At 45.4% G+C, this 27,634-nt stretch overlaps 3 protein-coding genes across 15 annotated transcripts in view; all 3 read left to right on the top strand.

Moving 5' to 3' along the window:
• Window positions 1-3,226: 3,226 nt before the first annotated feature.
• On the top strand, window positions 3,227-13,964 carry RPP14 (ribonuclease P/MRP subunit p14). 6 transcript variants are annotated; one of them, XM_041764135.1, is made up of 7 exons: window positions 3,553-3,675; window positions 4,505-4,677; window positions 8,147-8,244; window positions 8,342-8,426; window positions 12,440-12,516; window positions 13,194-13,272; window positions 13,830-13,964. In XM_041764135.1, exons 3-7 carry the CDS (start codon window positions 8,147-8,149, stop codon window positions 13,884-13,886), a joined length of 396 nt encoding a protein of 131 aa, XP_041620069.1. In that variant the 5' UTR covers window positions 3,553-3,675; window positions 4,505-4,677; the 3' UTR covers window positions 13,887-13,964. The 6 variants fall into 6 exon arrangements, with proteins under 6 accessions (XP_041620066.1, XP_041620063.1, XP_041620064.1 ...); XM_041764134.1 differs by having other exon boundaries at window positions 3,617-3,713; XM_041764132.1 differs by lacking the exons at window positions 3,553-3,675; window positions 4,505-4,677 and adding an exon at window positions 3,227-3,386.
• Window positions 13,965-13,993: 29 nt separating this feature from the next.
• HTD2 (hydroxyacyl-thioester dehydratase type 2) lies at window positions 13,994-15,463 on the top strand. The gene has a single exon (XM_041764136.1). The coding sequence runs from the start codon at window positions 13,994-13,996 to the stop codon at window positions 14,510-14,512; it is 519 nt and encodes a 172-aa protein (XP_041620070.1). The 3' UTR covers window positions 14,513-15,463.
• Window positions 15,464-23,583: 8,120 nt separating this feature from the next.
• PXK (PX domain containing serine/threonine kinase like) overlaps window positions 23,584-27,634 on the top strand; it is an 84,241-nt gene continuing 80,190 nt past the window's right edge. For all 8 annotated transcript variants that reach the window (XM_041761840.1, XM_041761841.1, XM_041761846.1 and 5 more), the window contains exon 1: window positions 23,584-23,822. In XM_041761840.1, coding sequence (XP_041617774.1) covers window positions 23,721-23,822 — 102 coding nt within the window. In that variant the 5' untranslated portion in view covers window positions 23,584-23,720. The remainder of the gene's footprint in view (window positions 23,823-27,634) is intronic.

A 27,634-nucleotide genomic window follows, 5' to 3' on the forward strand; every position in this document is an offset into this window, starting at 1 on the left:
CTTTTTTTTTTTTTTTTTTCATCTGTGAAAGGCAATAATGTGACATTGCAGGGTAAATGGGATAATGTGAGCAACCTATCTGGCAATTGGCAAGTCTCCCTAAATGGAAACAACAGCTGTCATTCCATAGCTTTTAGCTTCTGGTCATTTTCACTCCCTTTGTCCTACCTTCTCAATCTGCTGACATGAGTGGATAGGATTCCCGTGAGTCTGATGGAGATTTGTGGCTGTAATCCTACTGGGGCCTCTCTCTTGCCTGTTCTTTCTGAAGTTGTAAAAGCACCTTGGTTTTAGCAAAAGCCATTTGGCACCAGTTCACAAGGCAGGGAGGGGGAAAGCTGAGCACAGCAGGGGGAGGAAGCATGGGCTCAGCTCTTTTCTGGGCTGCCATTTCTTCCAGGAACATAAAATACTCTCAGATCTGCCCCCAACAACTTCACTCAGAAGTGTGAGAAACACAGCGTCGGGAATGGACATCTTGAGCCAAATGACTCCTCCAGTGCAATCCCAGGCAACTTTTAAAAAGACAGAGGCAGGTTCGTGTGTTATGATTTGCAGTGACGTTAAGATATATCGTGAAGAAGGGGCAGACACCCGGGTGGCTCAGTGGTTGAGCGACTGCCTTTGGCTCAGGTCATGATTTAGGGTCCCAGGATTGAGTCCTGCATCAGGCTCCCCGCAGGGAGCCTGCTTCTCCCTCTGCCTGTGTCTCTGCCTCTCTCATGAATAAATGAATAAAATCTTTGGGGGGGAAAAAAAGAATAAGCGAAAGCATCCCCTACCTTATCTCTGGAAGGACAACTTAACAAAGTTGAATCAGTGGGTGCCCCTGGGGAGAAAGGCTGCCTGGGTGAGGGGTGGGAGGGAGACTTACTTTTCATTGCTTGTCCCTTTATACTATTTGAAATGTATGCCATATGCCAACAGTCTCCATTAAGAAAATAAATACAAAATTTTTGAAGATTTTATTTATTCATGAGAGACACACAGAGAAAGAAAGAGAAACAGAGACACAGGCAGAGGGAGAAGCAGGCTCCATGCAGGGAGCCTGACGTGGGACTCGATTCCAGGACCCCAGGATCAAGCCCTGGGCCGAAGGCAGGCGCTAAACCACTGAGCCACCCAGGGATCCCCAGAAAATAAATACAATTTAACCGGAAAACAAAAGAAAAGCAGCTCATGTCTTTATCACTCAAAGCTATCTCTTTTATTCTAAACTCCAAATTAATGAGGCAGCACTGAGAAAATTCAGGCAGCTTGGAAGGCACTTCATTTTCAGGGTTTGGTGCAGCAAAGTGAAAAATTATCCAAGTTCTTTGAAGTCTAAAATACATGAGCCGCTCTGGTTTTACTGGGCTGCAGGATGGGTTTGCCAGGTGGCTGGTTTGGGGGGACCCTCTCCCATCTCAGAGTGTTTCCTGAGCCAGAGACTTTACACCAACTATTTTGTCCTCACCACACTGAGGTAGGTCCTACTAATTTCTCATGTGACAGATGAGGAGGATGAATAAGTGGCAGAGGATGTATCTGAAGCGAGCTTTGGCAGTTTCTAATATATGTGCTGCCGAAGCGAGCACAGTTTTGGCAGTTTCTAAAACCCAACCTCTTTTTTTTTTTTTTTTAACTCAATCTCTTTTAAGAAAAAAAAAGTGCCACTGTCTGTGGGGTCTGTGCTGATTTCCCCTACCTCTCCCCGAATCTGGAACAAGTCCTGTCTCCTCCGAGGAGCGAAGGAGGGAAGCAGAGTTGCAGGACCACAGAACACGACTATAGCCAAGGGCTGAAGTTGCAGGAAAGTGGAATTTTGAGAAAAGACCCAAGAGAGAAGGTCCCAGCTGACTCGGGCTCATGCTTGCCTGCTCGGGGCAGCGCTCTGCCCCCAACCCAGGCCCAGTCAGCACATGCATCTATGAACTGCTGCATTCCCTAGACACGTGGTGAGTGCCAGGCACTGGAATACAATGGTGAGCCAACAGACAGGGCTCCATCCTCATGGGGCTTCCATGCACTTTTGGCAGCTCCAGCTCCTCTCCCGCACACACCCCTGACTCATGCCACGCAACAGTATGGTGCGGTATGGGGAGCACCGTCTAGAGTCAGACTGCCTGCTCCACCACTGACAACTGGGATCTTGGGCAAGTAACAGCTTCTTGTGCCTCAGTCTCCACCTCTGTAAAATGGGCATGATCGTAGTAATAGCCACCTTGGGATTGTGCAGGGTTGCACGAGATGACATATGAAAAGCTTTTTTTTTTTTTTCATAGTGCCTGGCCCAAAGAAAGTACTTGATCAGTATTAGCTGGTTTGTGCCCGAGATTGCGAATCCAAGAAACCACCAAGGAGCCGACACCGATGCAAGGGCACGAGGGTTTATTAGCAAGCTCGAGCTTGGGCCCAAATATACCCAACACAGCAGAGCACGGACTTGGACCCCGAGGGGCGTTCCAGCTGGGTTTTTATGGGCTGGTCTAGGGGATTTTCAGAAGGGGTGGAGGAATTTCTTAAGCTCTGTTTTCATTCTGATATGGGACTTTCTGTCAAGGGTGTTCTGCGGTTTTTTCCTGTAAAGTTCAGCTCTTATTCACAGGGGCCTGAGATGGCTGTACTTGTGCTAACGCTAAACTTGAGGTGGAATGGCCTTGATTCTCTCGGCCTCTATAGCTGCTCTTATCATCATCATCATCATCATCATCATCATCATCATCATCATTCTATGCAAATACTATCTTTCACGAATACAGGGCCCTGTCTTCTTGTTCTCCGCTGTGCTCCCAGTACCTAGCACATAATAGGGGCTCAGCATGAATAAATGCATAAAGGAAACCTGGCTTACGTTTGAATATATTGACCATCTGGATCTTATGTCAAGCCAGACAGATGACCTACTTTGTGCTGGGAGCCACAAGGGACATTAAGAGTGGCTGCGGTCCTTGGGACGCTTGACAGAAGATGCTCAGCAGAAGAGATGCTACCTATAAAGCTGAATGAACGTATGGATGGATGGATGGATGGATGGATGGATGGATGGAGGGATGGAGGGACCATGAAGCGGGCTCCTGGAGTCCCCAACCCCGCGCTCACATTTGCTCATGGAGCTATCCCTGGAGTGGACACCAGGGGGCACTGAGCTCGGCCAGTCTCAGCTCCCGATGGGGGATTCACGCCCACGTCCTTAGGAGGACGCCGCGCGGTGACGTCATATCCGCGCCTACCCGTCACGCTTCCGGAAGGGGAGGCCCCCCCCGATCCCCTCCCCAAGAAAACAACAACAGACAGGAGCCGAACGTAAATATCCCCGGAGTTTCTTGGGTCTGCGGTCTGGCGTCTGCGGAGGAGCTCCAGGCTTCGGCGGATCGTTGCAGCGAGTAGAAGCCAGGAGGCGCCAGGTCAGTCCGACCGACAAGCGGGGACGCCGAAGCCCATAGCAGGGCGGCTTTTGGTCGGGCGTGAGCTCAGTCGGCCACGCCGGTGACGCGCGGCCGTGCGCGCCAGGTGCGCATGCGCAAGGTGAGCCCGATGGCGGGCGGCGCGCGGCCAGCGGAGGCCCCTGTCCGCCGCCCAGGAGGCCGCGCGCGGGTCGCTGGCGGGGTCGTGTCCGCGGGCACCCGCCCCACGGGGTCTCGGCAGCAGGAGGTGGCTGCGACGGGTGTGCAGAGCGCATGCGCCCGGCGCCAGGTGGGCGCTACGTAAATGGTGACCGTTCGCCGACACAGGTTGAAAACCACTGAAGTGCCCAACAGTAGGGGACTGAGCTTTTTTTTTTTTTTTTTTTTGGATGATGAATTTGGTCCAAAACTTCTATGATATTGAGTGTGTACCGTGCGGTGCGCTTGTAGGTTCCTGGGAAGCCGTAGTGAGCGAGACAGAGCCCCGTGTGCTGCAGGAGCGGACGTTCTGGGGCGGGGGGGGGGGGGCGGGGGTACGGACGGGAGTAAGTGCACCGCGTGGTTGTGTCGCGAGGTGGTAAGTGCTGGGGGAAGGGCTAGAACCGGGCCCGCCGGACCACGCCGCGGGGAGGAGGCAGGGAGCCCCCCCCCCCCCCCCAGTGATCCCAGCCAGCGGGGAGGCCGGGAGCAGCGCGGAGGCCGGAGGGGGCGCTCAGCTGTGCGGAGAGCCCCGCAGGGCCCGAGGGCCTCGGGGTTTACCCTGAGTTAGAAGGACCGTTGCAAAGTTTTGGTATTTTTTATTATTCATGGGAGAGAGAGAGAGAGGCAGAGACACAGCAGAGGGAGAAGCAGGCTCCATGCAGGGAGCCCGGCGTGGGACTCGATCCCGGATCTCCAGGATCAGGCCCTGGGCTGCAGGCAGATGCTCAACCGCTGAGCCACCCGGGCTGCCCCCATTGCAAGGTTTTTGAGCAGAGGAACGGCCCGGGCTTGACTAGGTTGTAACTGGTTACCTCTGGCGGCTGTAGCGACTAGATGGGGGCGGAGGGAGGTTGGTGGGAGGAGGTGGAAGCAGGGACGCGTACTACCAATGGGTCACTTAACGGGCATCCCCGCAGCCGTTACAGGGACGGTGACCCGAGCTGGGGCAGTGCTTTCGCGGCTGTGAGCCTTGGCAGGTTTGCCGGGCTGTGCGCAGAACCCTCAGCCATCCTCTAACCCCAGGACAGCCTGCAGGGAGCGATACTGTCTCTGCGTCTGGGCCTCCGGCGGACGTGGAGGGCACTGCTCGGTAAACACGTGTCCCTTAAGTCTTTTTTTTTTTTTTTGTAACGGAAAGATTTACCGTTTTAGGGACGCCTGGGTCGCTCAATGATTGAGCCTCTGCCTTTGGCTCAGGTCGTGACCCGGAGGTCGGGGGATCGAGTCCCGCATCGGGCTCCTCGCAGGGAGCCTACTTCTCCCTCTGCCTGTGTCTCTGTCTCTGTGTCACGAATAGATAAATAAAATATTCATTCATTCATTCATTGATTCATTCATTCATTCATGATAGACACAGAGAGAGAGAGCCAGAGACACAGGCAGAGGAGAAGCAGGCTCCACGGCCGGAGCCATACGCGCGAATCGTTCCCGGGACTCCAGGATCAGGTCCTGGGCCAAAGGCAAGCGCTACATCGCTGAGCCACCTAGGGATCCCTAAATAAAATGTTTAAAATAAAAAGACTTACTATTTTGTTTAAGTGTACAGTCCTTTGGCATTAAGTATCCTAACGCTGCTGGGCAACCATTGTGACCGTCCATTTCCAGAATACGCCACAAGTCTTGATTGTTACTAGCATCCTGAGCCCCAGGCCCAATCTCAGTCTCTTACCTCAGGCAGCCAACTCCACCAAGGCTGACCGTAAATCTTAAAAAAAAAAAAAAAAAAACACCTATCCTGTGCCAGACAATGGATGAAGTGATGGAGCATCCTGTTCTCCCCACCCTCCCTTCTAGTCAGGAAGGGCTCTAATGATTGGAAAAGAATCATCGGGTGCTTATTTCTGTAGTCTTGAGACCAAAGATACCCTTGAACATATAGGCTTAGTACTTCTCACCATTCAGTAGGTGTTACTGAATGCCTACTCTCTGCCAGACACAGTAACTGTTTGTGGTGTTTTTTGTTTTTGTTTTTGTTTTTTTTTTTTTTTTACTGTTCATGTTTTTAAGTGGATGCTTGGATGTAGCTCCTAGACCCTGACTTTTTTTTTTTTTTTTTTTTAGATATTTTTTATATATTCATGAGCGGCATAGAGAGAGGGGCAGAGACACAGGCAGAGAGAGAAGCAGGCTCCATGCAGGGAGCCTGACATGGGACTTGATCCCGGGACTCAAGGATCATGCCCTGGGCCGACGGCGGCGCTAAACCACTGGGCCACCAGGGCTGCCTGACTGACTTTTCATTTTCTCTGAGGATATCATCTAGGAGTGGTTGGAACGGGGCCTGATGCAGAGGTTTTGTAAATGCTGGTTTACAGCTCTGTGACCTTGGCTAGGTCCCTTTCCCTGGTTGGACCTCAATTTCCTGGTTGCTTTAGTGAGGAACTAGATATAGAACAAATAGACAATATTAAGTGATTGCATAACAAGGGAATCTAACTTAGAACAAGGAGTCAAAAAGAAGGCTTTCTTGAGCAGGTGAAATTCTTGGAAGAGGTGCACTTTAAGCTAAAATTCAAAGGATGAGTAGGGACTCTCCAGAGAGAGAGTGAGGTAGGAGTGGAGCCAATGACGGGCATTCTCCACAGGGGGATCAGCATATTCTGAATTCTTGAAAGATCTAGCTCTACTAGAAATGACATTGAAGGCACCTGGGTGGCTCAGTCCATTAAGTGTCCACCTTGTGCTCAGGTCATGATCCTAGGGTCCTGGGATTGAGCCCCACATCAGGCTCCCTGTTCCGTGGAGGAGCCTACTTCTCCCTCTCCCTCTGCCCCTGCTTGTGTTCTCTGTCTCTCATGAATAAATAAGATCTGGGAAGGAAAAAAAAAAAAAGGAAATGGCAATGAGCACCCATTCTAGGAATTCCTCTTCTCAAACCCCTTGCTCAGTCTTTTGTGGGGGCTACCAAACAGCTTTTTGTAGACCTGGCCTTCAGACAGAGAACAGGCATGGGATGGCATAGCAGAACTACCACCTCTCGTTCACTTGTTCATGGTCTGTGTTGACAGAATAAATGAGATCCTGGATTTTATAACTATACTTTTTTTTTTTTTTTTTTTTTTTTGGTATTAGGAGGCATCATAGAGTGATTTTTGAGGGGGCTTAGGAGTGGCTAGAATCTGTGTGCCCTTGGGCAAGTATTCCTTTGCCATGCCTCAGTGCCTTCAAAAAGGAGGCGGGGAGTGGGAATATAGCCTTTACTTCATGGGATCGTTTTGAAGACTTAAGACCCTTTATTTATTTTTTTTTTAATTTTATTTATTTATGATAGTCATACAGAGAGAAAGAGAGAGAGGCAGAGACACAGGCAGAGGGAGAAGCAGGCTCCATGCGCCGGGAGCCTGATGTGGGATTCGATCGCGGGTCTCCAGGATCGCGCCCTGGGCCAAAGGCAGGCGCCAAACCGCTGCGCCACCCAGGGATCCCGACTTAAGACCCTTTAAGGCATGTGAAGTGTTTAGCAAATAGCCGGGTACTTAGGAAAAATGTTCATTGAGATTATGTTTTTAGAATTTAAGAGTACAACAGTCTGGCATATATAAAATTTAGAAACTTTCATTGTGTCTGTATGGGTAAATTTGATTTGACCAGGGGGATCCCTGGGTGGCTCAGCAGTTTAGCGCTGCCTTCCGCCCTGGGTGTGATCCTGGGCTTCCTCATGGGGCCTGCTTCTCCCTCTGTCTGTGTCTCTGCCTCTCTCTCTCTCTCTCTCTCATGAATGGATAAATTAAATCTTTTTAAAAAAATTTGACCAGAATTAGATGATTTACTGTACTAGAAGTTCTTTTAAAAACCAAATGGGTCGGGATCCCTGGGTGGCGCAGCGGTTTGGCGCCTGCCTTTGGCCCAGGGCGCCATCTTGGAGACCCGGGATCGAATCCCACGTCGGGCTCCGGGTGCATGGAGCCTGCTTCTCCCTCTGCCTGTGTCTCTGCCTCTCTCTCTCTCTCTCTCTGTGTGTGACTATCATAAATAAATAAAAATTTAAAAAAAAAAGATGCAGTGTTTAAAAAAAAAAAAAAAAAAAAACCAAATGGGTCAAGGGACACCTGGGTGGCTTGGCAGTTGAGCATCTGCCTTTGGCTCAGGGTGTGATCCAGGGATGGAATCCCACATCAGGCTACCCTCAGGGAGCCTGCTTCTCCCTCTGCCTATGTCTCTGCATCTCTCTCTGTGTCTCTCATGAATAAATAAGTAAAAATCTTAAAACAACAACAACCAAATGGGTAAAAAAATAAGAACAAACAAGGGGCAACTGACTGATTCAGTCCAAGGAACATGTGACTCTTGATGTCAGAGTCATGAGTTCGAGCCCCATGTTGGGTGCAGAGATTACTTAAATAAATCAACTTAAAAGAAAAAATGCATTGGGTTGTGTTTCCTGGCTGGCTTAGTTGGTAGAGCATGCAGCATTTGATCTCAGGGTTGTGAGTTGAAGCTGCACACTGGGTGTAGAGCTTACTTTTAAAAAATTCCAAATGGGTCAATTTCTCATTTAAAAAATCAGTAAAAAAATAGGCTGTACTTTGCTAATTTCTAGCCCTCTTGACAATTTCTAGATGTGGTCAGCTTTGGACAAGATGCCAGCTCCAGCCACCACATATGAAAGAATAGTTTACAGAAATCCCTCTGAGCACCACTATATGAAAGTCTGCCTGTAAGTTCAGTCTCCTGAATTCTATTTTCGATTACTTTTTATAAATCTGAATAGTATGAAATTTAATAATTTTTTTTTCTTTTTAATGTTTTTACAGAGAATTTGAAGATCATGGGGTTGGACTGAATGTTGCACAGTTTAAACAGCTGCTTATTTCAGCCTTAAAGGACCTGTTTGGGGAGGTATGAACCATTGATAGATTGACCACTCCTAAGATCTTTCTAAGAAATACTAAAACAGGGGTGCCTCGGTGGTTCAGTTGGTTGGGTGTCTGCTTCAGCTCAGGTTGTGATCCCAGGGTCCTGGGATTGAGCCCCAAGTTGGGCTCCCTGCTCAGCGGAGAACCTGCTTCTCCCTCTGCCTGTCATTCCCCCTGCTGGGCTGTCTATCTTTCAAATAAATAAAATCTTTAAAAAAGAAAAAAAAAGGAAGTACTAAAACAATGCTTTTCCAAGTAATTGTTTTAAAACCATATTTGAAATTGCCAAAGCAGACTCCAGGATGCAATTCTGAGTAGATTTGTTCTGATATGCCTTCTATTTGACCAGGAACGTGTTACACAGATGTTTTAGTGTAGTTCTACTCACAGTATGGTCCAGACTAGCAACCTGCAGGCAGTTCTTTGGTCTGATTTTGTTTTTAAGATTTTATTTATTTATTTATTTAGGAAGAGAGAGTGTATGAGAAGGGAGTGGGTAGCAGGGGCAGAGGGAGAAGGGGAGAGAGAACCCCAAGCAGACCCCATGCTGAGTGTGGAGCCCAGTGTGGGGCTTAATCTCATGACTCCAAGATCACAGCTAGAAATTAAGAGTCGGGCACTTAACTGACTGAACTACCCTGGCCCCCTATGCAAACAGTTTGTGGTCTGTTGTGAAGATTTGTGACTCACACCAGAATCAGCACACCACTTCCTTTGCTTAGAAATTGTCCTTACGCAGAAATCGAGCTGAATTATCAGAAGAGCATTCAGCTGTTGACCTCAGGGTTGTGAGTTTGAGCCCCACATTGGTGTACTAAAAAAAAATAAGTAAATAAACTTGAAAAAAAAAATTAAGCTGGGCAGCCGAGTGGCTCAGCGGTTTAGCGCTGCCTTCAGCCCAGGGCATGATCCTGGAGACCTGGGATTGAGTCCCACGTGAGGTTCCCTGCATGGAGCCTGCTTCTCCCTCTGCCTGTGTCTCTGCCTCTCTCTCTTTTTTTGTGTCTCTCATGGATAAATAAATAAATAAAATCTTTAAAAAAAAAAAACTAAGCTGAACTAAATATGCTTAGTGATATTGTTGATTTACATTGTGATACAGCCTCTTATTTTGTCGCAGATCAGCACATTGAGGAGTCCTGTTTTAGCATTTACTTGAAAATAAGTAGAATTTTAGGAGGGAACAAAGATGATTCAGGAAATTATTTCCTGACTCATACGTTTTATCAAATCAGGAAATTATTTCCTGATTCGTATGTTTTATCAAATCAAAATCTGGTAAGCATCACATTAAACACATACTCCACAACAGGCTCAGTTAAGAGAATGAAAATCCAGATTACAAATGGGAAAACTGGTTGCAAACTACATATCTAAAATATAAAAAGAATGCTCAGAACTCAATTGTAAAAAAACAAAACATTCCAGTTAGAAAATGAGTAAAAGGCACAAATAGACATTTCACTAAAAGGATGTTCTGTTGGCAAAGGAGCATGTGAATGAAAAGATATTCAACATTATTGGCCATTAGGGAAATGCATATTAAAAACACAGTGAGGTACAGACAACAATCACAACAACAGCAAAATACAATGAGGGGGCTCCTGGCTGGCTGGTTGGTGGATCATGTGACTCTTGGGCCCTTGATCTCTTGGGTTGTGAGTTTGAGCTCCCTGCTCAGCGGAGAACCTGCTTCTCCCTCTGCCTGTCATTCCCCCTGCTGGGCTGTCTATCTTTCAAATAAATAAAATCTTTAAAAAAGAAAAAAAAAAGGTACTAAAACAATGCTTTTCCAAGTAATTGTTTTAAAACCATATTTGAAATTTGAGTTTGAGCCCCACATTGGATGTCTAAATTACTTAAAAATAAAATCTTTAAAAAACGAGTAAATAAAAAATAAAAACACAGTGAACTAGCACTACACACCTAGCAGGACAACTGAAATTAAAAAATAATGATAACGCTAAATGCTGGCAAGGATGCAAAGAAACTGGATCACTAGTGGAATGTAAAATGGCACAGCCACTTTGGAACACCATTTGACAGTTTCTAAAAACAACTAGACATGCATCTACTGTTACTACCCAGCAGTTACCCACCTGGGCATTTGTCCCAAAGAAGTAGAAACTTAGGTTCAACAAAACTTGTATATGAGTGTTCATAGCAGCTTTATTTGTTGTTTTGTTTTGTTTTGTTTTGAAGATTTATTTATTTATTCATGATAGACTTAGAGAGAGAGAGGCAGAGGCACAGGAGGAGGGAGAAGCAGGCTCCATGCCGGGAGCCCAATGCGGGACACGATCCTGGAGTCCCGGGACTCTAGGATCGCACCCTGGGCCAAAGGCAGGTGCTAAACTGCTGAGCCACCCAGGGATCCCCTAGCAGCTTTATTTGTAAGAGCCCAAAAGAAATAAGCCGTATGTTCTACAGTGAGTAAATAAAGAACATTCATGATCTATTCATACAATAGAATATACTCAATAATAAAAAGGAACAAACTATAGATACAGATAATAACAATCTCCAGAGAATTATGCTAAGTGAAAAAGTTAGTCCCCAAAGGTAACATTCTGAAGGATACCATTTGTATAGTGCACCTGAAATAACATAATTCTATAATCTGGAGAAAGATCCGTGGTTAGAGATTGGGGAGGAGTGGGTGTGACTATAAACACACAGAAGGAGAGAGCCGTGTGGTGATGGTATAATTCTTTCTCTTGATTGTGGTGGTGGTTGCATGAAACTCCCTATGTGGTAGAATTGCATAGAACTACACGTGCGCACACACAAATGCACCAACAAATATTGAGTGCATGTATAACTGGTAAAATCTGAATGAACTCTGGTTTATCAATTTTAGGTTTTGGGCTTGATATTATATTACTAGGGGAGGCTTCATGAAGGGTGCGTAGAACCTTCACATAAATTTCTTTGCAGCCTCCTGAGACTCTGATTTTTTAAAATAGAAAGTTTAAGAAAATAGCATGTACCTTCTCAGTGTCAGGTATAAAACCTGGTTCCTGAGGATGTGGCTGTAAACAGGCAGGGGCTCTGCCTCATAGATGAATGAATGGTCTTGATTATTTTAGTAGAATACTATGTTGAGGGGCAGCCCGGGTGGCTCAGCAGTTTAGCATCGCCTTCAGTCCAGGTCATGATCCTGGAGACCCAGGATCGAGTCCCATGTCAGGCTTCCTGCATGAAGCCTGCTTCTCCCTCTGCCTGTGTCTCTGCCTCTCTCTCTCTCTCTGTGTCTCTCATGAATAAATAAATAAAATCTTAAAAAAAAAAAAAAACCCATGTTGAGGGCACCTGGATGCCTCAGTCAAGTGTCTGCCTTCAGCTCAGGTCGTGATCTCAAGGTCCTGGGATCAAGTCCCATGTTGGGTTCCCTGCTCTGTGGGGAGCCTGCATCTCCCTCTGCCAATCTCTCTCTCTCATAAATAAATAAAATCTTTAAGAAATCTTGTTGAACAATTAATGGCAAGAATGATGAGTATTCTTAGAGAGGAAGTGTATGGTTCCTGTATGTGAAGGAGCATAGCAAACAATTGAGCTTAATCTTGGGGATCAGGAATGGAACTTTCTATTTTTTAACCCTGAGATCAAAAAGTCTCATGCTCTACAACTGAGCCAGCCAGGTGCCCCCAGGGATGGGACAACTTAAAAGATGACTTAACAGTGAAGAGTCATTAACAATATGAAGAGCTACAGGAAGAACATTCCAGACAGGGGGAATTGTAAATAAGCAGGCTCAGGACTATAGCACCACTAATAAAATATTGCTTTTTTGGAGGAGAAAAGCAGTTAACAGGATTAGTTATTAGACTTTAAGAATAGTGATGATAGGAGGCGCCCTGCTGGCTCAGTCAGTACAGCATGTGACTCTTGATCTCAGGATTGTGAGTTTGGGCCCCACACTGGGTCTAGAGATTATTTTTAAAAATAAAGAATAGTGATAATAATGGTCTGCTAATAGTATTATTCCATACTTAGGTTGCTGCAGCCTTACCTTTGGACGTCCTAACCTATGAAGAGAAGACCTTGTCAGCCATCTTGAGGATATGTAGCAGGTATGACAGACACAGGCACATTTGTAGTACAACAGGGCAGAGAGACAATGGAGAAATAAAGCAAAACTGCTCTTCTCTGAGTATGAGAAGAGTTTTGCTCTGAGCAGCTTTTGGAAATTTAAACTGGGAAGGATGAATATTTATCTACCAGGAACTTAAACTATCCAGAGCAAAACTCTTTGCTTACAACTGTAGGGTTTCCCAATTGATGGTCATGGGTGCAAACTCAAAAATGTGTATTTTATTTTATTTTATTTTATTTAAGATTTTATTTATTCATGAGGGACAGAAAGAGGCAGAGACAGGCAGAGGGAGAAGCAGGCTCCATAAAGTTTTCTCGGGGTACCTGGGTGGCTCAGTGGTTGAGTGTCTGCCTTCGGCTCAGGTCGTGATCTCAGGGTCCGGGGATCAAGTCCCACATTGGGCTCCCTGTGAGGAGCCTGCTTCTCCCTCTGCCTGTGTCTCTGCCTCTCTTTCTGTGTCTCTCATGAACAAATAAAATCTTTAAAAAAAAAAAAATAAAGTTTCCTCATTTAGTGCTCACTTTGGCAGTACATATACTCAAGTTTCCTCATTTAGATTAGGTTTTCTGGACCTAATTTAACTATCTGGACTATCACAGAAATACCAGGGAGATGTCACAGACAAATCTTTATGCATTCTTGATCTCTCTACAGTGGTCTTGTCAAATTGTGGAGCTCTTTGACTCTATTGGGATCCTATAAAGGCAAGAAATGTGCTTTCAGAGTGATTCAGGTAAAGACTCTTCCTTCACATATTCCAAACAAGGCTGAGTAGGGATCAAACTGCTTTTTCTTAAGACTTATTTATTTGAGAGAGTTTGCAAGTGCAAGTCGCGAGCAGGGGAGAGGGGGAGGGAAAGAATCTCAAGCAGACTCCTCTGAGCATGGAGCCCAAAGCAGGGCTCATGTCCCATTTTTGTGCTTGCAAAAATCTAGTATGGCTAACATCCAACTAGGGGCGGCGGGGAGGAATAAGGACTACGTTCTGGAAAAGTGAGAGAAAGCACTTAGATTTTAGATTGTATGGGACATGTTTGGGGGTGAAACTTGGAACTCTTGTGGAAAGGTCTTGTCTTTTCATTTGTTGCTTAATGCCTAGTGCCTTAAATATTAGAACACTATGAACTTACTATGACCACTTGTGTATCTAAGGCTACCTCTAGGGATGCTCTTTAAAATGTCACTGCATCGGCTTTGCTTACCCTTTAAAACTAAGCAAGTTTCTCTGCACCCTGTGTTTCAGTGCAGTTTTCTCCCCTTATGTCCTTAACTTTTTTCCTTCTCTTACAGGTTTCTCCATTTCTCCTCGCCTTATCTGGTAATAGTAGGGAACTAGTATTGGATTGAGAAGTCTTCAATTTCAGAAATACACCGCCACTCTCAAAAGCACTTTTTTGGTGACAATATGATGTTTGAAGACTGAAGCAGTCTAAAGCTCCAACTGCTGAAATTTGATGGTGCTGAAGATGTTCCCAGTAATTTCCCGCCATCGTCTCTGGTGGGGTGGGCTTCAGAGGAGCATCTGCCCGAGCCAGCCAGTGCTGAGCAGGCAATGTATCAAGCAGATGCACGTCCGAGTGGGAGACCGCGCTGAACTCAGCAGGGCCTTCACGCAGAGGGACGTGGCTGCCTTCTCAGAATTAACAGGGGATGTCAATCCTTTGCATTTAAACGAAGATTTTGCCAAACACACCAAGTTTGGAAAGAGAATTGTACATGGAGTTTTGGTCAATGGACTTATTTCAGCACTCCTGGGAACTAAAATGCCAGGGCCAGGCTGTGTATTACTTTCACAGGAAATTAGCTTTCCAGCCCCTTTATATGTTGGAGAAGTTGTCTTAGCTTCTGCAGAGGTAAAAAAGCTAAAGAGGTTTGTTGCTGTTATTGCAGTGTCATGTTTTGTAACAGAAAGTAAGAAGACGGTTATGGAAGGCTGGGTTAAAGTTATGGTCCCAGAAACTCCCAAATCCTGAAACGTGGTCCAAGATGCATGTTCAAGTGCCAGTGGTACTGTTGGTGAAGAGCCTCTGGGGAAGTTAGGGATTGCTGCCTTTCACCAGGGGATGCCTTGTAGACCTCAAAGCCCGATTGGGGGCGGGGGTGGAAGCAAGGAGCTGGGTGTACAAAGGTTCACTGTCTGATTTGGCTTTATGCTTCACACAGACTTGAGTATATTCATCATCTGTCTAGGTTTTTAAAATTGAAAAAAATACCAGGAAGGTTATTTAGCTGAAGGTTCTAATTTTCAGATTTCACGTCTAGTTAGATCTGCATTTTGATAATACAAACCTGCTTCTGGGCAGAATAAGTTCATTGCTGAATTTATAACTAGCAGTTAATTATTGAAAGCAACCACAGAAGCCAGGCCATCTTGAGCACCTACCTTCTACCAGGCAGTGTTCTTAGAGCCTGTTCAGCAGTTTCTGGCTCAGAGTTTATTGTAATTTGTTACTGCTCACACCACAATGGCACCTTGTTGCATCCTCAGTGGCATTTGCCTTTCACATGGTTTTCCATGGAGAAGGGCTATATATGCACATTTGGACTCATTCATGTAAACTCAATCTCATGTATAAAACAGGGATAACAACACCTACCACACAGGATTGTTGGAGAGGCTAGGTACAAATAGCTAAGCACAAAGTCCAACCTGTAAAGTAGTTGACTGCTGTCGTCTGTTCTCCCCTGTGGATGAAGTTACAGGTTTTCCTGAGTTTAAAGCAAACTGGCTCACAATTAAACATAACAGACTAATTTTCATGATGTTGGTCCATCTAAGCCTGAAATAGAGTTTGAGTGAGAAGTTTCTATTTTACTAATCCAGATTATTTTCTCTCTCCCTTGAAAACACTGGATTCTCCCTTTTACGAATAATACATATGTCAATTGTAAGATATTTTAAATAAAAAGTATAAGGAACCCTGTAGAGGCCAGGTTCTTAAGAACCAAGAGGTATCGAAAAATCAATCCATATCCACAAAAAAATTTGGGTACTGAAGAGGAAATGCACTTAATGTGTTCATACTGAGTGGTCATCTCCAACATAGCCAACACAAGGTAATCTATAACAACATCTGCTCTCTGGCTTTACGTGGTGGTTCTGATTACAGCTGGGTGCTTTTATCAGGAAGATAAATCAAGTGTCATTGGTGGGATCAGCCCCCATTTCCTGGGAAAAGGTTTTTCCTCCTGGTGGATCAGTAATTAGATTTTTTTTTTTTTAAACAACAAAGGAATAAATTAAGCAGATTATTAGAAAAAAATCATCCTAGTCACTAGAGGGCAGTGATGTCTATAAATAGTATTTTTAAACTGTTTAACGTACCATACTCCAGTTGGTGATGGTGAGAAGAAAATATGAAAATCAATATGAGAAGCAAGAGTGCCATCCTCATAAGTTTCAGAATGGGCAGTTGTGCGGGCTCAGGTGCACCAAAAGAAGACTTACTTATAGGGGGAAGGCTATCGAAGCTAAGATTTTGATACAATATTGAAAAACTACAGACTCAAAGCCAAGACTGCTTTTTCCTGTAGAACTCCTTCTCTGGAACTATAGCACTCTTGAAGTGTAGGTCCATAAATGTGATTATTAATACTAGTAGCAACCATTTTTTCACTGTTTGTGAGCCAATCCCCCCCACCCCCTTTTAAGATATTTTAGAGAGTGCGAGTAGGAGGAGGAGCAGATATTTTAGAGGAGTGCGAGTAGAAGGAGAGAGAATCTAACAGACTCAGGACACTTGGGTGGCTCAGTGGTTGAGCACCTGCCTTCGGCCCAGGGCATAATCCTGGAGACCTGGGATCGAGTCTCACATCGGGCTCCCTGCATGCTTCTCTCTGCCTACGTCTCTGCCTCTCTGTGTGTGTGTCTCTCATGAATAAATAAATAAAATCTTAAAAAAAAAGATCTTAAAAAATCTAACAGACTGCACTGAGCATGGAGCCCATTGCAGGGCTCAATCTCGTGACCCTGAGATCATGACCTGAGCTGAAGCTGAAACCATGGTTGGACACAGCTGACTGAGCCATCCAGGTGCTCCATTTTCTTTTTTTATTTAAGATTTTATTTTTAGGGGATCCCTGGGTGGCTCAGCGGTTTAGCGCCTGCCTTCGGCCCAGGGCGTGATCCTGGAGTCCTGGGATCAGGTCCCACATCAGGTTCCCTGCATGGAGCCTGCTTGTGTCTCTGCCTCTCTCTCTCTCTGTTGTGTCTCATGAATAAATAAAATCTTAAAAAAAAAAAAAAAAAAGATTTTATTTTTAAGTCATCTCTACACCCAATGTGGGGCTTAACCTTAAGAGCCCTGAGATCTGAGAGTCACATGCTCAACCAGCTGAGTCAGCCAGTTGGCCCAATGAGCCAGTTTTCTACATTAACTCTAATCCTTGAAAACTTTGTGAATTAAAGTTAATGTCCCATTTTATAGGCAAGGAAATAGACATGCTGTGTGACTTGCCCAAGGCTGTACAACTAGTATGTGGTAGAGCTGGGATGTAAATGGGGACCCACCTGGCTCCAGAGCATTTCTTTTTTCCATCTCCATGTGGGTCTTATAATGTTCTCATTACTGAAGCACTGGCAGTTTCTGTAATAGTATCTTGTTATGTGGCATTACAGTATTCAGAACCACCATTCTATAAAATTCTTTTTTTTTTTAAGATTTTGCAAACTGTAGTTTTTATTTATTTTTAAGAGTTTATTCATGAGAGACACAGAGAGAGGCAGAAACACAGGCAGAAGGAGAAGCAGGCTCCCTGCAGGGGGAGCCTGATGCGGGGCTGGATCCCAGGACTCAGGGATCATGGCCTGAGCCAAAGGCAGATGTTCAACCACTGAACCACTCACGCACCCCTATAAAATTCTTTTTATATTCATATTCAGAATGTGCTAGACCTTACTCCCTGCTACAGTTGTAGCATTTTACTATATATTATTACTTCATGGCTTCCACCCATAACCATCACCTACCCTTTATCTCAGTTGACGTTCAGTGATTATTTGTCTTTAGAGCAGAATTACTGAAAGGGTTATTCTAAAAAGTGAGAAGTTATGTGTAGGCCAAGTATGATGGGGAAAGGTGGAATGTCAGATCTGGCTGGTCACTGACTTAGTGTAATTCAAAAGTAGCTCCTCAATATGAGCATTTTCATTTTGTAAATGGTCCCTGAGTGCCATGGTATTCTTTGATCTCCATAAATCAATAAAAAGAATACAGAAATAGACAAGAAAGGATGCTGCTCTATAAATGAGGACTTCTTATTTGTACTCAGAGATTCTCAAACCACTCCTGCTTTAACAGCTGGCTAGAAGAGAAACTGGCTGGTTGTTGTGTTCATGTTGAGCCCTGTAGCAGATGCCAAAAAGAATGCAGTTCTTCTTTTTTTTTTTTTAAAGATTTTATTTATTTATTTATTTATTTATTTATTTATTTATTTATTTATTTATTTATAGAGACAGAGAGGCAGAGACACTGGCAGAGGGAGAAGCAGGCTCCACGCAGGAAGCCCGATGTGGGACTCCATCCCGGGTCTCCAGGATCACACCCCAGGCCGCAGGCAGCGCTAAACCACTGCGCCACGGGGGCTGCCCAGAATGCAGTTCTTCTATTGAAAGTATGGGTGACCCTCAAATTAGGAAATTGTGTCCAGGATATTTGAGAGGGGGCCTTGATTGTACTAGCTTATAGGTGGAAGTGAGTACAAAATACTAAAATAGCAGGCCAAACTGTACTAGCACTTTCCACATAGGGGCATTGTAAGACTGCAATTTTTGTAATGTTTGATTGTTACAGAAAGATATACCCATCTTAAGCAATTTCAGCCTAATGTACTGGAAAATTGCTTAACAGATTTTTATATTCTATTAGAAACATTTCCATATTGGTGAGATGCCACTCATTTCTTTCTCTGAGCAGCAAATCTTGAGTAGCAGCAGGAAGAAAGCCTCACCACAGCCACCATTCATCTTGTGGACCTGACTTGCGTATTCATCTAGAAAAGGAAGAAATTGCTAAATGCAGGCTGGTACCCTCTTAGGTAACCACAGGTTTTCATTTGGTGCTGCATTATTAGTCATTTTTCTTTTATGTTCTTAGAGTGTGATTCAGAGACCAATTTACTCCCAAAGAAAATTGCTATTAAATTATAACTATTAAGTTTTTATACTAAAACATACTCTAGCAAGGGTTGACTGTCACTCTGAGCAGCTGTGCCACTCTGAATGCTTCATGTGTTGGCATAATTTATTAACTGGCTCTATCTGAGCAGAGTGAGAGTGCTGGGAAATTACTCTTGGGGTGCACTTCGTATCTCCCAGGTCCCCGATGTTTCATTCTTTGTTCTTGGCTGTCTTCATTTGGATTACAAACACAGCAGAGACAGGAATTCTCAAACTCTTCAGAGAAATTTTGGGTTGGGGTAAAGTCAAGTACAACAAACCAAGTTCAGAATCCTAAGAGAACCCAAGACTGATGTTGACACTACATAAATAGAACAGGATTAATAGGAGACCCCACAAACAGTCAATTTCTAGGCCACAATCAATTTCTAGGGTGGCTTTTAGCTGTATATGACCTTATAAACCCTGGACAAAATTCCTCTGTGATGCAATGGCAAATATCAAAGGGAAAGAAAAATGATCAAATGTGAATTTGATCAAATTTTGTTTTCTGTCCACATCATGAATATTTGAAGAAATAAAATAATTTTCCGTTGGGAGGCAATGTTGTTTAGGAAGCACTGAGTTTTTCACAAGCTTCTGTGATTTGGTTTGTAGAGCAGTTGCCAGGTCTAGAAACATCCTCACTAAAGCATTTTCATTATCTTCAATCTGGCCCACTGTCAAGTTGTTAAACAACCTGTGGGCCATTGAAACATTTGGCAACATATAAGGATATAAATCTTTTTTTTTTTTCTTGCTAGCCTGAGGAGTTGTGTATGTGGCAAAAAACAAAATATGCATAACTCACTAGCTTCTGCTGGGTCTGAGGCTGGAAGCAGAGCTAATTTGATTTAGATCAGCTCTGGCCTGGGGAGGGTTTCCCCACATATACCGCATAAGCTACTTCAAAAGCTATCACAGGGTTTGGGGCCTCGTCTCCAGAGGATCTACGGATCCAGTTAAATCCAGGATCCTCAGGGGTTCACTGACAAGGTACTGATTTGGGCAGATGAAAATGAAATTATAAGGTTCACTGTGGTATTTATTCTGAGGGCCTTACTTCAGGCAAGAATCTCCAGAGAAAGGGACAGTCTAATTGAGAGTTAGTCTTTGGCTTCATTCCATCAAACATCTGATTTCTTGCTTTCAGTTTCCTTTCCCTAGTGAGGAAAACTTAGACAAGATTGTTATTTTACAAACTTTGCAACTTGATTGTATACTATTTTTTCATAATTATACAAGTAAAATATCTTCATTAGAGACATTTTGGAAAATACAGAAAACCATACAAATGAAAGGCACCATAATCTCATTCCAAGAGACCATCAGTTAATATTTTGATGTTTTCCCTTGTTCTATATAAACATGGGATCATATAAATGCACATATTGCTTTTTTCCCCACTATTATATGAAGTGCATTTCCCAACATCATTAAATATCCTTTGATAATCTGATTTTGAATCACTGCAAAATATTCTTGTGATTGTCCATGATTTTATCCAATTCCCTACTGTTGGATATTTATCCTTATATGCCATTTATTTGCACTGATCTCTGATTATTTGCTTAGGATACCCTCCTAAAGGTGTAATTACTGGGTGAGAATATTTTCAAACCCCTTGATATGTATTATCAAATCCCAGCTCCTAGCACTAGGTAAGTACCTATTGCACAATCAGTACTTTGTAAATTATTGTTGAATGAATAAATGCCTTTCAGAAATACCAGCACTATTTGAGAAGAGCCTTGTCTTGATCAGTCCACATCATGACAGGAATAATGATTAAAGTAGAATTTTGGTTTCTGTGATTCTGGCAATGAAATAATCCATTTGCTTTAAAAAAATAGAAGAAAGTTGAGGGCTGCCTGGGTGGTTCAGTTGGTTGAGCATCTGACTCTTGATATTGTTTTACTTTAAAGGATTTTATCCAACCATTCATGAGAGATATAGGCAAAGGGAGGCAGGCTTCCCTGGGGGAGGAGTGAAGAGCTAAATGTGGGACTTGATCCCAGGACCCTGGGACGACGACCCGAGCCAAAGGTAGACACGCTGAACTACTGAGCCACCCAGACGCCCCCTGATTCTTGATTTTGGCTCAGGTTGTGATCTCAGAGTCGTGGAATCAGGCTCTATGGCAGGCTCTGCACTGGGCATGGATCCTGCTTAAGGTTCTCTCCTCCTCTCCCTCTGCTCCCACCCGCCCCCCCCCAAAAAAAAGAAAGTAAAAAATAAAAAAGAAGCAAAAAGTTGAATCATCTCTAAATTATATATGGTTGTGTTTTAATAGACTGCTGCTTTTATTTTATTTTATTTTTAAAAATGTTATTTGTTTACTCATGAGAGACAGAGGCAGAGACAGGCAGAGGGAGAAGCAGGCTCCCTGTGGGGAGTATGATGTGGGATTTGATCCCAGAACCCAGGGATCACACCCTGAGCCAAAGGCAGACACTCAAACACTGACCCACCTAGGTGTCTGTAGACTGCTGCTTTTAAACACTCAGAGAGCAAAATGGAATGCAGGAAGAATTCTGGTATTAGGACAGAATCATGAAGTTCCTTTTTCACATGTCTGTCATGGCTACTTGCTGAACAATCTCTATAAGCTCAAGATTTGGAGAAGGTTTTCTTTAGATATTAGGCCTTTGCTGTCCTAATAGTGGTGGTGGTGGTGGTGGGAAGGGGTAGGGAGGTGGGGGGAGTTACCAAGAAACTTTATTATCTTGTTTGAAATGTTGAAAATTAGGGGAGATAAATTTAAGAGTTAGAAACTCTTCGAAATTCTGCGAAATTCTGCGAAATGTAGGGGAAGGAAGTTAACTAATATTGCGGGGCAAAAATGTGCCAAGCTCCTTCCTGTCCTACTGTATTCCACATCCCAACCTTTCCATATAGGTATTAGTATCTCCATTTTGCTGATAGGGAGCTGGGGCTCAGAGAGTTTGGGTAACTCACTCAAGACCACACAGCTATAAATACCAGAGCCCCAGAGATCCTGGTCATCTGATTCCAAGTCTAACTCCACTGTCCTGGGATGCAGCCATTGGAAAGAGCAGTGTGGGTGGGATTGCCGGGGTGAGGTAGGGGAATAGGTTGGGGAGGCAAGGGGAGAGCCAGAATTGCGGCCTTGGTTTCAGAAATCCTGTGGGGGCAAACTTGGAGCTGAGAAGTTGATCTCAAAGTTCTCTGGCTCTGTGCTTAAGGTTCCCGGAGCCAGTACAGTGGGGCTGATGATCCCCAAGTCTGCAGCATCTTGGTTGAGGGTTTTCAGGGGTGAAGGCTGTTAAAAATATTCAGCCAAGTAAATCTGAAGATCTAATAGACATTATTTTAAAAAAATATTTTATTTGGGCAGCCCCCGTGGCCCAGCAGTTTAGCGCCACCTTCAGCCCAGGGCGTGATCCTGGAGACCCTGAATTGAGTCCCACATTGGGCTCCCTGCTTGGAGCCTGCTTCTCCCTCTGCCTGTGTCTCTGCCTCTCTCTCTCTCTGTCATGAATAAATAAAAATAAAATCTTTAAAATATATATATTATTTAAATTCAGTTTGCCAACATATAACACCCAGTGCTCATCTCATCTTGTGCCCTCCTTAATGCCTGTCACCCAGTTAGTTACCCCATCCCCGCCACCTTCTAATAGGCATTATTAAGTGATTCATGGTTCAGGCAGCATCCGGCCTAGCAAGCAGAAAGAAGCTCTGAGGAGCCTACCAAAAGTAAGGTTTTTATAGGAAGGAGGGTGAGGCAAGGAAGTTATTAGCAAAAGAAAGGATTATTTCAGGCAAAGACATTTTCCCTTAGGGGAAAGAGCAGGGGGTCTAATTATGCAAACTGCCTCATCTTCCTTTTGTGGGTGTGGGGGGTGGATGGATAGAGTCTGTGTGTCAGATAACCTCACTGGTGCTGGTCAGAAAATTCCTGACTGATGGTTAAAACTACATTTTTCTTAAAAGATTTTATTTATTTATTCATGAGAAACACAGAGAGAGGCAGAGACCTAGGCAGAGGAAGAAGCAGGCTCTTTGCAAGGAGCCTGATGTAGGGCTCGATCCCAGAACCCCAGGATCACACCCTGGGCCCAAGGCAGATGCTCAACCGCTGAGCCACCCAGGCGTCCCTAAAACTACATTTATGGGGGAGGCTGGAACCATAGTTAGTAAACCCTGGTTTGGTGATGTAGCCTAGCCTAAGTGACTCCATTTTGGGTTTCTTGGTTTTCTTTTTGACAATGCCTCGTGGCTGGGGCCAAGGGTGGGGGATGGAGTCCCAGCTGGAGGCGCAGTTTTTAGGATCCCCAGTTGGAAGGGCCCGGAGTCCAAAGGACTGTGGGGTCCAATTCTGAAGGCCCACCTCTTAGGTTCTTGGGTCTGAAAAGCCAGGATCAAGGGTTCGGTAAAACCTGAATCCTGGAGGCTTGTTGTAGGGAGCTTCTGCGTCTCCAGGGCTCGGACTGAGGGTCTCATCCCGAAGGCCCCTTGCCTGGGTCTGAGGAGGCCTGGGGAGGGGGGTCCAGCTGGAGAGGTCTCAGTCGGGCAGTCCCGGCTTCCAGGGCCTAAGGCGGAAAGCCCAACAATTGCGAGGCTATTTGGCCATCTTGGGGCTTGAGGGTTCCTGGACCGCAGGGCTCAAGATGCCATGTTTGGGGGTCTGAGCATCCCGAGTCTGAGGCTGAGGGTTAAGAGCCCCCGGCCTGCCTGCGGGCGGCTGCGAGGAGCTTGGAAACGCGGGTCCAAGGCAGCGGCGACCGCGACGGGTTGGCGCTAGGACCCCGCGGGAGGCGGCGGCGGCGGGAAGGGGCGCCCGTGTTGACAGCGGCGGCGGGGCGGCCGGCGCTAGGACCCGGCGGGCGCGGCGGGTGGCGACAGCGCGTGGGGCGGCGCGTGTTGACAGCGGCGGCGGCGGCGGCGGCGGCGGCGGCGGCGGAGCCGGGCGGGCGGGCGGCGGGAGTCGGCGCCCGCGGTTCCTGTCCCTGGAGTCGAGGCGCTGGCGGACGGGCGGACGGGCGGACGGGCGTCCGGGGATGGCCTTCATGGAGAAGCCGCCGGCCCGCAAGGTGCTGCTGGACGACACGGTGCCGCTGACAGCAGCCATCGAGGCGAGCCAGAGCCTGCAGTCGCACACGGTGCGCGGCCCGCCGGGCGGGCGGAGGGCGGAGGGGCGGCCCCGGGCCGCGGGCCGCGGGCGGGCGGAGGGCGGGCGGAGGGCGGCCCAGCGCGGGCCGGGGGCGCGGGCGGGCGTGGCGGGGGTCCCGGGGCCGGGCGTGGGGGCCGCAGCCCCCGGGCCCGGCGGGACGGGTTCCCGGGCCCACCTCGGGCGGCGGAGTGGGGCAGCCCGGGCAGCCCGGGGGGCGCTGCCCGCCCCTGCCCGCCGTCAGCCGTGGCGCGGGGCCGCGGAGTCTCCCTGCCTCCAGCTGGGGACCCGAGCGCTGGCGATGCGGGCTTGTGCCCGGCCCGATGGAAGTGTGACTTGAGAGCCTTCTCGTTGGGACAGCGGCGTGTCAGCGGCCGGGTCGGCAGCCCCAGGTGCTGGGCAGCTGCTGGGCCCGCGCGGGGAAGTGGTGAGGGACGCAGGTGTGCGGGCGCGCGCCCTCCCTCGGGCCTGCTGGGTGGGTGGGCAGGGGCAGGGGCAGGGGCAGGGGCAGGGCAGCACTCCTCGGGGTTTAGGGTCCACCGCAGTAGTAAAGGACTAATGGGTCCTCCTAGTAAACACAGGCAGAGTTCACTTCTGTTGCATGTACTGCCTTTTAACGGGTCTTTAAACCCAGGAGTGTTTTCATTTGCCTGAACAACCTCCCCCCCTTTTTTATTTTTGAAAAAACACTGTGCATTATAATTTACAAGCAATAAACCTAGGAACCAGCAAAGAAAAAAAAAAGAGAGAAAGAAAAACAAAACAACATCAACTAAAAAAAAAAAAGCAATGGAAAAAAAAAAGGAAGAAAAACAAAACAACATCAACTAAAAAAAAAAAAAGCAAAGAAAAAAAAAAGAGAAAGAAAAAACATCAACTAAAAAAAAAAAAAAACAAACCAAAACCCAAAAACAAAAAACAGCAAAACAGAACCCCTAAAGCTGCCATCCAGTGGGACTTTGGGAAATAATGAATGGGGGCAGAGAGAGATTCCTTAAATCGTAGTGTTTTGTCAGGTCACAGAATCAGATTCCGGCTCAGAGGCTTGTTTGTTTACCATTGCAGTGTGTTTAGGGTTCATCTTCTGGAGGCGAAAGCCCCACAATAGCCTTCTGTTTCTCCTTTTTGTTCAAGCTGTTCTGGTGACTTCAAAGAGATCTTTTATTCCTGTTGTATTAAAGTGAGACTTTTTTGAACCTCAGTTTCCTCTTCCGACAGCCGTGCTTTGCAGGGTTTGGATTGTTCACAGTGTTCATTTCCAGTTAGGAAAATGATTGTATATTTTTTAAAGTGCATGGTATTTTATCGTGCATCTCTCTCTCTCTCTTTTTTTTTTAAGATTTTATTTATTTATTCATTCATGAGAGACACAGAAAGAGGCAGAGATACAGGTAGAGGCAGAAGCAAGCTGGGGATCCCTGGGTGGCGCAGCGGTTTTGGGGCCTGCCTTTGGCCCAGGGCGCGATCCTGGAGACCCGGGATCGAATCCCACGTCGGGCTCCCGGTGCATGGAGCCTGCTTCTCCCTCTGCCTGTGTCTCTGCCTCTCTCTCTATCTCTGTGACTATCATAAAAAAAAAAAAAAAATTAAAAAAAAAAGAAGCAAGCTCCATACAGGGAGCCCAACGTGGGACTCGATGCCCGGTCTCCAGGATCACGCCCTGAGCTGAAGGCGGCACTAACCGCTGAGCCACCCGGGCTGCCCATCGTGCATCTCTTTTTTTTTTTTTTTTTTTTTTTCGTGCATCTCTTTAATCCTGTTTTACAGACTTGTGAAGAGGCGCTGTGTTGGACAGAATTTGTACCCTGTCATTACATTACCATTTGTAATGTATGCCTACAGGAGTATGGGTGAAAGGTGGAAATTTAGGGCAGGTAGTCAAGAATAAATTCTGCTATTATATTCAATATTTGACTTAACTTTTGGCAAGTAATCTTACAAACTTTCAGGGAGAGGGGTTGAGTCTTTGAGGTTTATTTTGTGCTGAAAGTAAGAGATGCATATAAATACTCACAGAGAACTTTCAGGAAGCATTCCATGATGGCCAAGCCCTGTGCTCATTTCCACCTTAACCTAGATCAGTTTATTCTTGTAATTCCTTAGTTTTTCCTCTCCACCAGGTTTTGAGAGGAGGGCCCCTTGCCTGATTTTGGGTCCCAGTCCCTAGTGTCTGATAGGATTTCATATGTGTTTGTTAAATGAATAAAGAAATGAATTGCAACCTTACTTTGCCTCTTTTTTGTTTGTGTAAAATGGTAGTGGTGAAAACTGGAACAACGTGGCGTCTGAGATGCTAAGTTAAGGGGTCAGCTCTTCAGCAAGATAGTAAAAGATGTAATAGGATTCCATTTTAACTGCATAACTTTTCTTTGAGAAATAAAATAGAGAATGGGAGTCCCTAGAATGATGACTGATCACAAAAGACAGTGACTCACCGGAGACCCATAGAGGCAGATGTGGAGTAAAAACACTGTAGCATTGTCTTGCGCAATTTTTGACTGTTCCATGTTCTTGTCATTTTAGCCTTAGAATTGGAGACTGGGAAATGTTGCATCAGCCCTGAACTTTATTGAGAAAATCATATGCTGATGCAGACTTTCTGGATTATTAGCCTCTTATGAGTAAGTCCTTTTAAAACAGGAACTGTTGGAAATTATTTCGGAAAAAAGTAGTTGTTAATGGTGGCATATGGAAGAAAAGAGCATTGTTTTCTATTGGTAAAACTGAAGGTGGCTTTCCTACTTGTTAGCTGAAGGGAGATGGTGTTCCAGAAGTCAGAGGGCTGTCCTCCCTCAGAAATGCTGAAAATTGGGAATTGCTCCTTGGCTGTAGGATAGAAACGTACAGAGGGAGTATATAGTAGACAGCCTTTGAATTGGAAGAAGCAAGACGTTAACACGGTTTTGGGCAGAACTTGCTAGTCTGAGACATTGGTTGAGCAAGTCACAAAAAAGTGAACTTTTTGATGTTGTAGTTTGATGTTGTAAATAGGGTAGTAAATGCCTACCTGTCTGCCATCGAAGGTTGTTGCAAAGATCAAATGAAATAGTCTTTATGAAGTATTGGGAAAGAGCATTTCTTCTTCCATCTTTTCACTCCCTGGTGAAATGACATTCAAAGGGTTAAAAAAAACAACAACAAAGGGTTAAACATGTTAAAGTGTTCTTATCATGAATAGCTATTTTCTGTCCATAGTTCCTTCCATTTATCAATCAAGGTTGTTTAGCTTTGGGAAATACAATTTACAGCAGGAAATTTCAGGTTACATATGGTTTAAAGTTTATGGACTGGGGAGGGGAAAATTTTGTAAATTGGAAAATACAGAAGCCAGGATGGAGGGAACACAAGGTCACCACCAGAAAGGCATATTTGGTTGGGAAACTGGCAGAAAGGGCACAGACTGGTAGATGATTTGGTTCCTGACTGTGGTTTGAATGATTTTATTTTCACTTTTATGGAGCACAATGAATTTGGCTTCAGGAAATAGACCAGGCCTCTGCTGCAAGGAAATGAAACTTCCATAAAATCAGAAGGGACCATATTTAGGGAGGAACAGGAAGGATTTTCCAAACAAAAGGAATTTGAATAAAAAGCCATACAGGTGAATTGTGGGAGAGTTTGGGGAAGGACTAAGAAAAGACAAGGGAAATATAGGAATTCTTGGTGACGTGAAAGGGAAAACTTCTAAAAATCAATAGACTGAAAAAATGCTTACCTAGCTGAAATAGAAGCCAGAGGAAACCAACAGTTTAGGAGAAGGTTGTTATCAAATATGCATATCAGATTTTTTGCTGGTCAGTATGA

The sequence above is a fragment of the Vulpes lagopus genome, chromosome 7 (genome assembly GCF_018345385.1).
Source record: "Vulpes lagopus strain Blue_001 chromosome 7, ASM1834538v1, whole genome shotgun sequence".
NCBI lineage: Eukaryota > Metazoa > Chordata > Mammalia > Carnivora > Canidae > Vulpes > Vulpes lagopus.